Consider the following 14,946-nt stretch of genomic DNA (forward strand, 5'->3'; position numbering starts at 1 on the left):
TCCTAACCAGGGAAGCCTGACGCCTGAAGCCTCCATCGACTGGTTCGCTATCCGGAAAGCTACATGACCGTATTTCCAAAAGTGATACTACAAGCCATGAAATTAAGAAACAGCCCTCCCAGTAACCTTGTCTTTGCATGATTCTTTCTCCTTAGGAACTGAAAATAAAGGAAAACATAACCTCCTTGGCCCCGACTGGAACTGTATACCCCAGATGACCACCTTCATTGGCGAAGGGGAACAGGAAGCCCAGATCACATATATAGATTCAAAAAAGAAGACGGTCGATATTTCAGATGGCACCTTGTGTCCCAAAGACCACCGGCACCTGTATCTAGACAACACCTATAATCCGGATGAACTCAACCAGCCGCTGACCCAGCCGGGAGATGCTCCATGTGAGGCCAACTACAGGACTCTAGCTCAGCGGTCCCTGTTGACCCTCTCAGGACCAGAAACACTGAAGAAAGCACAGGAGTCTCCGAGAGGAGCTAAAGTGTCCTTTATTTTCGGAGATCTCGCCTTGGATGATGGTGTGAATCCCCCGACTCTGGGCTACGAAAGACTGTTGGAGGAGAGCCCGGAGCTGCTGGAGAAGCAGAGAAGTCTCTACATGGCCAGTGCCAACGACATGAAGGGCCTGGATCTCGCTCCGGACCCCGAGAGCATCCAGTTTGTGGCAAATTCCGTTTATGCAAACATAGGTGACGTGAAGAACTTCGAGGCTGCCGAGGGGATAGAGGAGCCCATCCTACACGACATCTGTTACGCAGAAAACACCGACGACGCGGAGGACGAAGACGAGGTGAGCTGTGAGGAGGACCTCGTGGTGGGAGAGATGAGCCAGCCGGCCATCCTCAACCTGTCTGGGTCAAGCGATGACATCATTGACCTCACGTCCCTGCCCCCTCCGGAAGGGGATGACAATGAGGATGACTTCCTGCTGCGTTCCTTGAACATGGCCATCGCTGCACCCCCACCTGGCTTTCGAGATAGTTCAGATGAGGAGGACTCTCAGAGCCAGGCAGCCTCCTTCCTCGAGGACAAGGAGCCAGGCAGAGGTCTGCAAGGTGATGAGATCCCCGTGTCTCTCATTGATGCGGTGCCCACCAGCGCCGAGGGCAAGTGCGAGAAGGGTCTGGATAACACCGTGGTTTCCACTCTGGAAGCTCTAGAAGCTCTGTCCGTGTCAGAAGAACAGCAGACCAGTGACAATTCAGGTTCTTTCATGATTGTTACATTTATTCACTGATAACCATGCATTTCGTCCTCTCAAGCCATTTACCCCCGGAGTCCTGTTACCTGCCGCTCTCCATTTCACGCATGTCCCGTTTCATAAGTGTGTTGAAACGACCATCGTGGGTTTTTTGTGTATATGATTTCCTTTGGGGTTTTTTTGTTTTGTTTTTTGTTTTTTGTTGTTTTTTTTAATATGTGGCATGTATTTTTCCTCATTTCTGGAACAATTGTGCAATAAATTCAGAGTCCTCACTGCAAAGGGAAAACCTTGGTTTTTTTGTTTGTCTTTTGTTGTTGTTTTTTTTTTAGTAATAACGAGTCCCATTTTCTTACATGTCTCCGAGTGCCTCTGGTGCATCCATTAATCGGTTCTTGTCTTTTACGGCATGCAGGTGTAGCCATCTTGCGGGCTTATAGTCCCGAGTCTTCGTCAGACTCGGGCAATGAGACTAACTCTTCTGAAATGACTGAGAGCTCTGAACTGGCCGCAGCACAGAAGCAGTCAGAAAGCCTCTCCCGCATGTTCTTGGCCACTCACGAAGGCTACCACCCACTGGCGGAGGAGCAGACAGAGTTCCCCACCTCCAGAACCCCTGCGGGGGGCTTGCCTCCCAAGTCCTCCCACGCCCTGGCCGCCCGCCCCGTGACTGACCTCCCGCCCAAAGTTGTGCCTTCCAAGCAGATCCTTCCCCCAGACCCTATGGAGATGGAGCCCGAAACCATGGAGACCAAGTCGGTCACTGACTATTTTAGCAAACTGCACATGGGGTCAGTGGTGTATTCCTGCACCAGCAAAAGGAAAAGCAAGCTGGCCGATGGGGAGGGGAAGGCTCCCCCTAGTGCGAACCTGCCTGGGAAAAAACAGCAGGGGACCAAAACAGCCGAGGCAGAGGAGGAAGCCAAAGGTAAATTTGGTACTGTGTCTTCAAGGGACAGCCAACACCTAAGCACTTTTAACCTGGAAAGAACTGCCTTTCGCAAGGACAGCCAAAGGTGGTACGTGGCCACTGAGGGGGCGGTGGCCGAGAAAAGTGGCCTGGAAGCGGCAGCGGGGATCCCATTCCCGAGAGCTTCTGGTCTGGGGACAAGGGAGGCAGAAGAGAAGGTTGAAGGGGCTCCTGCCGGGGAAGCCAGTGAGGTTTCAGCGCTTGGCCAACGGGATCACTTCTTAACGGACGTGACCTGTGTATCTTCAGCCAAAGACTTAGATAACCGCGAGGACACCGACCCGTCTACCTGTGACCATCCTTCCAAGCTTCCTGAAGCGGAAGACAGCGTGGCCCGCCTTTGTGACTACCACTTGGCCAAGCGGATGTCCTCGTTACAAAGCGAGTGCCATTTTTCTCTGCAGAGCTCTCAAGGCTCGTCGGTGGACGCGGGCTGTGGCACGGGCAGCAGCAGCACGAGTGCCACGCCCGTGGAGTCCCCGCTCTGCCCTGCCGTGGGCAAGCACCTGATGCCCGAGACTTCAGGAAAGGGCATCAGTTACGTTCCCTCCGAGGAGAGAGCTGCGGGGCTGCCCCCCCACGGAGCCACCTTTAAGGAATTACACCCGCAGACAGAAGGGATGTGTCCGCGGATGGCAGTGCCCGCCCTGCACCCAACTATTAATGCGGAACCCCTGTTTGGCACTTTGCGAGATGGATGTCATCGACTCCCCAAGATTAAGGAAACCACAGGTACAGCGATGATGGATTTAGTGCTTTGCGTTATACGCCAAAAACACGTAAACCAGATTTACGACGAACCGAAAAATAGAAAGTCTGGAAGAAAAGGACAAGTTAGGGGGTTTTGGGTTTGTTTGTTTGTTTTTTAAGGCTGCAAAACTATGGCCAGACTAAGTAGCGATCATGGCTCCTCCCCTCCCCCACAGTGTTCGGTGAACACTGACGTTTCTGGATCCGGATCAAGAGTAGGAATAGCGTTTGCTGTTTGGACTCTTGCTCTGTGCCTGCTTCCAAAATGTGGGGGGAGCAATACATTTTTTTTTCTAAATTCTAAATGGGGATTTTTAGCAGCACTCAGCAGGACTTTTGGTTATGAGACAGTATGATGTAGAGCCCCAAGAGACAGCTGTCCCTCTCAAGACCTCGAATTTCTGTTTTTGCCCTTTCATTATTGAGGGGCAAAGAAGGCTAATAGAGCAGGGTAGTGGGGAGGTCGAAGGGGTTTGGGAAGATCATTTGCCCTTCACTAGTGCTTACCATCCCAACCTACTCTGTAAGACTTTCTTAGACATGTGTCCTAAGGTATCTAGCACACCTCGGGGTCAGGAAGGCTCCAGGGGTATGCACGACGAGCTGCTTCATTTCCCCCCAAAGAATAAAATAGGGGCACAGGTAGAAACAAGAACACAGCCACCTTCACCATTCTGCCACCCAGCGGGCACATAGTCCTCTCACCAGTCTATTTGGCCAGCCATCACATGGCAAAAACCGATGTTCTTTCACACTCTCAAATATCAAAGTTTATCAGTAATTGTCTCTTCCGTCCTTGGTCGGTAGATGGTAGGGAGAGCTCACCTTGGTTCTCCATTCCTGCCATTTTAAGATGATTTCCTTTCGCAAACCCACCGTTGGCACCACCCACCTTGGGAAACCCGTCTATGAATGTTCCTTAACTCATGACTCCACTAGCATCTTGACCTCCAGTTCAGGCATGCTGTTTACTCTTTCATGGTTTACCAAGAGCTTTCCCCTGGCGTCCCTCTTCTCACAAAAATTCTGTGAGGTGGGAATATTTTCTTCATATGACAACTTTTTTTTTTTAACTTAAATTCATGTGACAACTTTTTGAGAAAAGTTGGGCAACTCGCCCAGGGTCTCTGCTTCAAATCCAGTACCAGACAGACGTAGTGGGGTTCTCTTGAAAAGTTGACTTTATTTACTTTGCATTCATTAAATTAGACCAACTTAAAAAAAAAAAAAAAAGATAACTGATGCCAGGATTAACCTAACTCTCTTCAAATGAAACTTCAGTGTCCTAAATATGTTTGCAGAGTCGAGATCTAGGGTGTGTGTTTTCTAATTACATGTCTAAATGCCAATAGATAAATATGGGGGACGAAGCAAGTCACGAAACACCATGGTCTCCGAAAACGATTGCGATTCCAAAGACATCCGTAGTTTCAGAAATAACAGATTCCCTGTCTTTCTTGAAATGTTTTGAAATGGAAATCTGATGAGATCTCAGGAGGCAGCTGTAGAAAAGGGGGCTGGCCCTGACAAACACGGCCCTTCTAGAGTACATCCTTGGAAAGTGACAAACAGCAGGTAGAGATTGAGTGAAAATGACCACCCATAAGATGCTTAATGATTCTCTCTGTTTCTCTGCTACCCCTAGTGTAGCTTTGACAGAGCCTGGGAAGGAGAGACGAGGAGGCATGCCTTCAGCTTGGTCTCAACATCCTGAAGCTGATCCCATCCTGCTACCATCAAACCTTCACTCGGAATCAAAGGTGCCAAATCCAAATCAAGACCCTAATGATTTCTCCCAAGCAAATCTGGCATATGGAGAGGCTGTGAACTGGCGGCCACTGGATCTGAGAGGGGGGAGCATTGGAACACCCCCCAGCCAGAGGGCTCTGGGACGTAGCAGCAGTATCCTCTTGGGATCTGTAGGTTTGGAGACCTTCCAGGAGAGAACCAAGGGTGCGGTCAGCTTAAAGTGTCCGGGTATCACGGAAGCACAGGAGGCCAGTTCGGAAAGGCGAGCAGAACTCCCCCTGGGGAAGAAGCTCACCAAAAGCTTTTCCCAAAGCTCGATGTTCTTTAGCCCCGAAGGGAAAGGTCACAAAAGGTCCCCGGTGGCTCACAAAGACTCCAAGCTGTATAGGACATTACCCTTGCGTAAGCTGGAAGGCAGCAACTGGAGATGCCGGGGACCTTTCAGCTACTGCTTCCTGAACCGAGGGCAGGATGAAGACGGTGATGAGGATGAAGAGGAGGGAGAGGCCACCCGCCAGGTCTCTTGCCTCTTTCGACCACAGATGACTCAAGCCATGCCAGAACCCATCAGTCCACCTCTGGCTGTTGGGCTTCAGAAGCAAGGAGGGGAGCTGACCAGAGCGTCAGTGCTGAAGGTCTGGGCGGAAGACCTGCCTGGCTCAGAGGATGCGGACTTTAGCAACCTGGCCTTCGATGCCCGGATTGCAAGAATCAGTGCCCTAAAAGAGAGCACGTACGCCATGCCTGATGGGTTCCTCGCAGCCCAAAACGATGCCAATGAGCTGCTCTGCCTTGTCAGGGCGACAAAGGGGAAGAGAGAGGAGTCACGTCCGGAAGCATATGACCTTACGCTTTCTCAGTACAAGCAACTGTTGTCCATCGAGTCCAGACAGTTGGGAAGTGCCTGTAGGAAACTGGCGATGGCCGAGAAGAGCCCAGAGGAGATGCTCCTAGCCATGACTTCCAGCTTTCAAGTGCTCTGTTGCCTAACGGAAGCTTGCATGCGATTAGTTAAAGTCGTGAACTCGGAAACACAGCAGCAGGAAATCGTAGCAAAGATCAACGAAGTGGTCATAAACTACATTTGTCTCCTGAAAGCTGCAGAGGCAGCCACGGGAAAGACGAGTGGGGATCCTAATGTTGGACTCTCGGCGCGACATTCAACCACCATGGCCGCCCTCGTAAGCACACTAACGCGTTCTCTCAAGATGCTTTTAAATAAATAAAGTATGAAAGTCACATCATAATCTACCTTTGCAAAGCCATACGTGAACGTTTATTTACTTTATGTGTACGATGAACAGATGTCTCCTTTCTTCTCTCTGTATATTTTGTTATTTTATATAAAATAGGAGATACAAGTCACACTGATGAAATGTTGAAATGTACTAATCAGATGTATTCTGTTTATATTATACATATATATACGAAAAAGAAATATCCAACCAAGTGATGACATTTGGCTATTTTTCATATAGTTGAAACTCCAGTTAAATGACGTGAAGTTTTAAATTTTACCGTGTTAGAGCAAAACAATGAATCCTATCCCCTCTCCCTCCAAGCGGATACTTGGCGACCATATCATTCATACTTAGAAGTTAAAAAAGAAAGAGAGAAAGAGAAAGAAATCACAGTGTATATAAAACAGTACTTACATTTTAAAATTACGATTTTTAAGCATTGGCAATAGCAAAGAAGATGTTTAAAATCCAAGAAGCTATTAAGAGTTAATAGAGAATATATATAATTAATTTTAATTTTTTGCTCCTAGTGTTTGGTTATCTGATGCTTTCTTCCAAGAATCCTACATGAAATTTAATTTTGGCTTATGCCGTTTGGACTCGAAACGGGATGGGGGTGGATTCTATTGTGTCCCTACAAACGCTCATCACGTTGTTTCTATAATTAAAATACTTCCCAAATAGAAAAAGAGGGGTAACGATGGGCAGGTTCCTGGGTAATACCTAGAGTTAGAGATTATCTAGTTACATAAAATGAAAGGAATAATATCAAAATTAAATTTTTGATGAAAAGAGAGATCTCCTTTGATTTAATGTCAAAATTTATAAACCAAAGACGTCATCTTCCTTCCCACCCCAACTCAACCGCGAAACTTAGAATTCCATTAAGAGTGACAGAACATTTAGTGAAGTATTTGCAAAATTACCAAAAGCAACAATCAGTGATCATCGGAGTCCATGCAGATCCAGTCCCGTAAAGCGGGCGGGACGCCAGCCTGTGAGGCACAGCGCTCTACCTAGAGCTCCGTGCATCACCTGGACAGGGGCCAATGTTTCCACCCAAATTTGGAATCCCAGCCTAACATCGGGACAGTTTCAAATCCAGAATGTTCCAGAAAATCAGGGAGAGATGGCTCCTCTATTACAGAAGCCATGATCAACAAAGTGTTCAGGAGAGGTTCTCGTTTGGATCAGTAGATAGAAATAGGAAAGCTGGGGGGTAAAAAAACAAACAAACAAGTGGTAAATTTGACCACTTTTGGAGAAACTAATAGAAGGTAAAGAGTTTTCAGAACTGTCCTCTGTCTACAAATGTATCTTTGGGTCAAAGCAAAAGGACACAAGCCGCAATTGTCAAATAAAATTGAAATGTACATATGTACTTAATGGGTCATTTAGTGCTCAAGCTCCACCTACTCCTGTCTGTGTAGACGGCTCCTTAAAAGATGACAGGAGTATGCCAGGCGCAAATACTTCATTTTTGTGGCCTACTGGGCAGAAGGCGTAACAATCTGTAGTCGCTATCTCTTCTCATCAGTCGTTTCATAGAGACTCCATCCCAAAAGTCACACATATTTCTAGATGGTAGCAAACAAAAGGAGTTTAGGTGTGTGTTATTATAAATAATGTTTAAATAATACAACATTATTTTCTTATAATTATAAATATTGGTGTTTGATATTGATCAATATTAATGGTGTTTACTGTGGAAACTTTTGGTAAATATTCTGTGTACTAAAATGCTAACATTAATAGGATGTGTGTTCTTTGTCAGAAATGTGCTGAACATATCACATATATTTAACCATCACAACAATCTTATGGTTTGGACACTTGTCAATTCCCCATGGAGGCCATATGGTTTAATTGTTAAGGACATGGGGCCTGGGGTCAGAACCTTCTTGATTTACATTTGGACTCTGCCATTTTCTACCGCATTCATCTCGGGAAAGTTAATCCGTGTTTTCTAAATCTCGATTTCCTTAGGGGAAAACGAAAATCTCTTTCCAGAGGATTGTCATGACTTTTAAGTACAATCACGTGTGTGAAAGTTTTACTGCATTACCCAGCAGAGTAAATACTTAATGTTAAGATGATTTCGTCATAGTCATTACGTCAAATATATCGCCCAAGCTCATGTGGGGGGGGGGATGTTTGCTTTATCTGCATATTGTCTCCTGCCTGTACGGGCAGGACACACTCTGTGCGTTGCATGTGTCTAAAAGGAGTGTACAAGGAAGCGGTGATCCTTGTTCAAATCCTATCCAGTTAGAACAGCTTTCAGTCCATTCCAGTTCTTTGAGAGGCCTCTGTGAAACAGCTCTGGGTCTTTCCAGATCATCTCCCATTGCCTATGGGTGCTCTGGTCCATTTCTGTTTCTTACAAACTCTTTAGTACTTTGGAAACCTCAAGCCCCCACCCACCCACCCAATTCACTACACATGGGGCTCCTGAGCGGGGTCCAGGTCCACTAGAGTGTAGGAAGAACACGTTCGAATGAGCCTTGTGTTTATTTTTATCTAGCCTTTTTTATGTTTGTGTATGTTTTATAATGGCATAATAGTATGGTGGTATATGTACATCATTTTAAATAAATCAATCAAATAATAAGCATATGCCTGGTGCATGTATGCAAAAATCTTGTCACAGGTAGGGTCGCATTCATACGAGTTGGGAGACCACTGAACTAGAGAATAAAACTTCCTTGTAACTCCAGGTCCTTTTTTTTTTTTTTAAAGATTTATTTATTTCAGAAAGGGGGGAGTGCACGTGTGGGTGGCGAGAGGGGCAGAGGGAGAGAAAAGCAGACTCCCGACTGAGCACAGAGCCCATCGTGGGGCTCGATCCCAGAACCCTGAGATCATGACCTGAGCCGAAACCAGGGGTCGGTTAGACTGCGCCACCCAGGTGCCCCTGTATCTGTGGTCCTTTATACTGAAGTCCTCAGCCTGGTTTTCCAAGGGTGTCACTATTAATCTTTTATTCTGAGGCTTTGAAACATACACAAAAGTAGACACAGTCATATAATGACTCATGTGTACTTCTCACACACCAGTTCATTCCGTAAGAACTTCTTACAGGTGACTTTTAAACATAACCACAATGCCATTTTCACACTTCTAAAAATCAATAATTTCTTAATGTTATCAAGTAAATATTAGAGAAGAAAGTGAAAATTCCTATAAACCCAACCCCCAAAGACAGTCCTCGTCAACAATTTAGGGCACCTTCTTTCTTTTTTTTTTTTTTTAAAGATTTTATTTATTTATTTGACAGAGAGAGATCACAAGTAGACAGAGAGGCAGGCAGAGAGAGAGAGAGAAGCAGGCTCGCTGCTGAGCAGAGAGCTCGATGCGGGACTCGATCCCAGGACCCTGAGATCATGACCCGAGCCGAAGGCAGAGGCTTAACCCACTGAGCCACCCAGTAGGGCACCTTCTTTCAACTTCACATATATATGTGTATATATATTATTGTCTGGGTTTGTGAGTTTAACATTTGACTCAGAGTTGGTCTGACTGCAAGTGCCCTTCTAGCTGCGTCCCCATGCCAGCGTACTTTATGTAAGTGGATTGGCCAGAAGGGGTACGATGGATGTGGAAAGAATAAGATGAAATAAGAAAGCATTAGGCTTCTAGTAAAATCCACCAACTAGCGCAATTGCTTCAGACACTGAAATTAACACAGACTCCCTGGGCCCAACTGCAATCAGTCTAATCGCAAAATAAATTACTTTCCAGAAAAGAAAGACTAACAAATATTGGAAGGACCAGTACAGCAACACTGCAAGGCATCAATCCCTTTTGCCAGGAATTTCATCTTCCATGATGATCTGTCTTAAGAAAGACAGTCTTCATTTATGTTCCTTTTTCATATATTTCCAAATGCCAGTTACTCTCTGAATGATACTTCTGAGCGACTCTGGGTATTACTCTAATTTATTTCTCCTGGATTACTCTTGGTTTGGCAACGGGAGAAATCCGTTCTCTTTTGTTTACCATTCATAATTGTGTTAACTGATTTTTAAATTAGAAAATGAGCAAATCGGCTCTGTTTGCATGATTCCTTATCTTTAAACAAACATTTAGAAATCTTCATAAGGATCAAAATGCATATATTACATTGTTTCTCTCTAACCTGACTTTGTCTCCACATTTTGGGGGGCGGAGGGGTGCTTAGAGGTGGGAGATGTCTGAGTAGCTCTGTGTGGGTGGGTGGAAGGGTAAGACTGGATTTCAGTTTGGTTTTATGGATTCCAGGGCTAGTTTCCCCGGTGGCAGTCCAAAAATTATGATAAAACGTTCTCTGTATAACATTCCCAAATCTTCCTTTGAAGTTAACATTGCAGAGATAGCTTCCCTGCTTTGAAAGATCAGAGTTGGAATCTAACCTTTTGAACTGAATTTTTATTCATAAGATCTTGAACGTCGCTAAGCTGGATACTTTTTCATTATCTCCCTGTTCTCTGGCCTACCCGACTCACTTTGTAATTTCAAAGCCTATACATAGGAAATCCATATCTTTATCAAGTGTTTCTGCTGCACAAAATAATGGAATGAATTAAATCCTGGGTCACTGAAATAAGTAGATAGCCAATTATCCCACGTAGCTTATTTTGCCATTCAATTTGACATTAACCTCCTGCCTTCAGCTAAACTTTGTCCAATCTTGCCTCTGTATTTATGGTCGCATCTCAATTTTCTGTTACACATTCACCTCAAAGCATTGAGTTGTTTGTGGGTTTCTTTGGGGTTTTTTCATTCTCCCTATTAATTCTCATTTTCTACTCCATAGCCTGGACCAAAATTTTGTTTGCGGCATCGTCATTCACAACTTTAGGGGAATTAGCTTTGGCAGTGGAGGTATGTGGGCTTTGAGAAGCTGAGCCTTCTTGCTAACCTCCAACCAAGTAATGTATCGGGTTTCACTTCGATTAGTACCTTTTGCATGTCTTGCCCTTCCACTGAACGATCCAGTACTCCTTTCTGTCACCCACTTAAAGAGTCAACATGAGTCCGTTCATTCATTCCTAATCTGGGCAAACACTGCTAGATGCTGGAGGTGGGACATGATGGGGAATGATTGACATAGTCCTTGCCAAAAATGGAGCACCCATTCTAGAATGGGCCATTCCTCAAGAAAGGAGGGGCTCAGAGTAAGTGAGCATTGCAGGCGGTTTTCACTTTGCATGAGATCGCAGGCCCTCAAAGATAACCAAGGCAGCCAGAAACGTGCAAATTGATCTTCATAGTGAAGATATTATAACTTCATAATCGTGAAGTTTGGACTTTGTGCAATGATTCACAGTTAGCATACCATGGTAACTGAGGTTTAAACCATGTTGTTGGGGGATGGGTGTTTAGTAAAACCACGGTAACTGAAATTCATGCATATCAGACCCATGCAGAATGAGGACTGCCTGGACACTAATGTTTGAAGGGTCTGAAGCCAGTGGTGAAAATAGCTGAAGGGGTAGTGTTCAGCACCGTCCAATAAGATTTCCTGCTATCATGGACGTTTTCCAAATCTGTGATGCACAATGTGGTAGCAAATCGCCGTATGTGGCTATTGTGGATGTTCAGTGCAGCCAGAATGATGAAGCAACAGAATCTTGAAGTCAATATACTTTAATTCATTTAAATTTAAAACCCACCTGTGGCTAGTGGCACATGGAGGTCTAGTGGGCAAGTGCAGGTCTAGGGGGCAAGCAAAGAAGAGGAAAATAAACAGATTAATGACAGATTGCAGTAAGTTCTAAGAGGGAAACTGATAGTCTACTGAGGAAGGAACTATAAATAAGTCAAGACTTTGTCTAGGTTTGGAACAAAGGAGCCAGCTCTGATCGGTTAGTACATGACCCCCATTTCACACAGGCCCTGCAAAAGATATTTAAATGGTATATGCGTTAGAGACAGTAGCAGATAAAGACCCTCCCTCATTAGACTTGGGCTCTGACTTATCCAAATCCTTTCCTAAGTCCCAGGTCAAAAGACACCTGAGTACCCCCTGGATAATGCAAATACACACACAGACACATGCACGCTTGTTCTTAGCCTTTGGGTGCCTTCAAGGATGATGATGTGTGATTTGCATGGATAAATATTTCTTCCCCAAGATCTGAAAATCAGCTGTTGAGTGCACATGAGTTCGTGGATGACTGACAGCTGCACTGGGGCATGGGAAGTGTGGCAAATATTGACCTAACAGCCAGCATGAGCAGTCTGTTCCCGAAAAGGTGTCCTTCTCAACGCAGTCTGACTCCATACCAGCCCTTAGCCCAGAGCTGGAACTTTCCTCTGTTTTTCCTGATCTCTCTACCAGTTCTCGGGCCCAGCTTCCTTCTTGGTGGGGTTCCAAGCCTGCACCCAAGCCCACTCAGATGTGACCAATACATTCTGTGGTCTAAAATATACATAGGGTAAGGAATAAAGGAAGATGTGAGCCCAGAGTTTGATGAAAGCCAATTTAAATTTAATCGCCACTATCTATTATTTCTTCCCTTTACTTTCCCCTCTTAATCTCCCCCCACCCCAACCCTCTGTATTAGTTTTATGTTGCTGTTTAATGAGTGAACACAAACTTAATGGTACATTTATTATCTCACAGTTTCTAGAGCTCAGGAGTCCGGGCACAGCTTACCTGGGTCATTTACTCAGGGTGTCACAAAGTTGAAACCAAGGTTTTGGCTGGGCTGCAGTCTCATTGAAGGCTGGGCTGGGGATGAATCTGCTTCCAAGTTCATTCAGATTGTTAAAATAATTCAATTTCTTGCAGCTATATGACTAGCGAGTAGCCCTGGTATTTTGCTGCTGGAGTCTGGAGGCTGCCCACGAGTCACAGATGCTGTCCATGGTTCCTTGCTACAGGGGCATCTCCAACATGGCTCCTTATTTCATCAAGCCCACAAGGAGAAGCTCTGACCTCAGGGAAGGTCCAGTCTCTCTTTTATGGGTTTCACCTGATTAAGTCAGCCCACTTAGGATAATCTCCCTTTTTTTTTTTTAAAGATTTTATTTATTTATTTGATAAACAGAGATTACAAGTAGTCAGAGAGGCAGGCGGGGTGAGAGGAGGAAGCAGGCTCCCTGCTGAGCAGAAAGCCGATGTGGGACTTGATCCCAGGACCCTGAGACCATTGTCTGAGCTGAAGGCAGAGGCTTTAACCCACTGAGCCACCCAGGCACCCCGATAATCTCCCTTTTGATTAATTCAAAGTTAACTGAGTTAGGGGGCGCCTGACTATCTCAGTGGGTGGGGCATGAGACTCAGTCTCAGGGTTGTGGGTTTGAGCCCCACATTGGGTATAGAGATTACTTAAGGGCAAAATTAAAAAAAAAAAAAAGATTAACTGAGTTGGGACCCTAAGTGCATCTCCAATATTATATCACAGCTGCCACACTGTGTCACTTAGAAGCATGTCACAGGTTGTGCCCACACTCAAGAGGTGAGGACTGCTTGGGGTATAAGTACTAGGAAGTGGGAATTGTGGGGGACCACATTAGGGTCTGTCCACCATGCCCTCTACGGCTCTTCCCTCAGCTACAAACTTGACAGATGAAATAGTGTAACCGCTTGAAATATAGACTTGAAAGACCTTCAGAACCCGCAGCCTTCAGCTTTCTCTGCCCTGGCCCAGGCCCATTCTCTAGACATATTTCCCTGTTAATAGGCCAAGTTGCTCTGGCTGCAAATGCCAATAATTATGATGCACTGACTTGTACAGGTCAGAATTTTATTAGCGCTAAGACCATAGGTGAGCTTGCTGTGGCAATATGACTTTTTTCACCGCACTCATTTTAGAGTCAAGTTATGACTTCAAGAGCAGGTTAGATCATATAATTCAGCCAGCAGATGAATTATTAAAGATGCCAAACTTTAACCAGCATAACCATGCCTTCTCAAGTATTGATGAGAAGGGGGATGAGTCAAGTCAGGTTGCTGGCTTCTAAGTTATTCAGCTGGAGGTGGAGTCCACTCGTTCAAGTTCAACACCCCACCATGTCCCACTTGGAACTCCTGGCCAGCGTGCCCTGAAAGGATGCTGCTTCCTGCCTGTGGCTTCCAACAGAGATGAACATAAAACAGGGCTCATTTCCTTCTAGATTCTGTGACCCTTCTTCCTCTCCCTTGATTTTCCAGAGCTATATAAAGCTATGTCGTTGAATCAGACTTTCGTTGAATCAGACTTAGTACTCCCCGGATTTCTGAGACAGGAGCAACAAGACACACACACACACACAAACACACAAACACACACACAAACACACACACACACGCGCGCGCGCGTATACTGGATCACAAGGGAAAGTTAATGTGACCAAAATGATGGCCCCTGTCTACACTCCCACAGGGTTTTGAGTGATGTATCCCACCCGCAGTGTGCATTATCCAGCTTTCTGACTTTGCCTATTTCATGGACTTATATTTCTTTGTTATTTAATTTGCATTCTGGGGTTGATAAATGGTTTGAGCTTTTCATCATGTGGTCATTGACCATTTGGGTTCTTTTCCCTTTAATTTCCTTTTATGTCCTTTGCCCAATTTTCAGTTAAGTTTTCTATTTTTCAGTGTTGATTTACAGATTTTTTTATGCATTTCTATATGAGGCGCTCATTGGTTTGGGACATTGCAAGTATCTTTTCCCAATCCATCACTTGTAATCTTCGTCCATGGTTTCCCTTCGAAAACAGAAAGCCTTAGTATGGAAATAATCAAGTCCACCAATCTTTGACCATGTGACGTATGCCTCCTCTTTACTTTAGAGTTCCACCGTTCCTATGTAGGTCTTTAATCCATCCGAAATCCACTTTTTTCTATGAGTCAAGTAGGAATCTGCTTTTACTCTTCCCCATAGAAGTAGACCACTTCCTCAACATCAAATCGCGGACCGGATCCTGTGAGACAAGCAGCATGTGTCGAGGCTTAGATGGCCAAGTGTGGACAGGTTGGGGATGGTGATTTGTATCGCTTCTAACTTACACACATTCTGCCTGCGGTCTGCTTGGAAATCTTTGGAGGG

General features: G+C 45.2%; 1 protein-coding gene across 5 annotated transcripts in view; it reads left to right on the forward strand.

Moving 5' to 3' along the window:
* Positions 1-8,537, forward strand: part of FRMPD4 (FERM and PDZ domain containing 4) — an 865,179-nt gene extending 856,642 nt beyond the window's left edge. For 4 of the 5 annotated variants that reach the window (XM_045995842.1, XM_045995843.1, XM_045995845.1 and 1 more), the window contains 3 exons: positions 156-1,220; positions 1,632-2,918; positions 4,587-8,537. In XM_045995842.1, coding sequence (XP_045851798.1) covers positions 156-1,220; positions 1,632-2,918; positions 4,587-5,911 — 3,677 coding nt within the window. In that variant the 3' untranslated portion in view covers positions 5,912-8,537. Of the gene's footprint in view, positions 1-155; positions 1,221-1,631; positions 2,919-4,581 lie in introns of all 5 variants that reach the window. The other variant, XM_045995846.1, reaches the window with a different exon arrangement.
* The last annotated feature ends 6,409 nt before the right edge of the window (positions 8,538-14,946 follow it).

The sequence above is a fragment of the Meles meles genome, chromosome X (genome assembly GCF_922984935.1).
Source record: "Meles meles chromosome X, mMelMel3.1 paternal haplotype, whole genome shotgun sequence".
Taxonomy (NCBI): Eukaryota; Metazoa; Chordata; class Mammalia; order Carnivora; family Mustelidae; genus Meles; species Meles meles.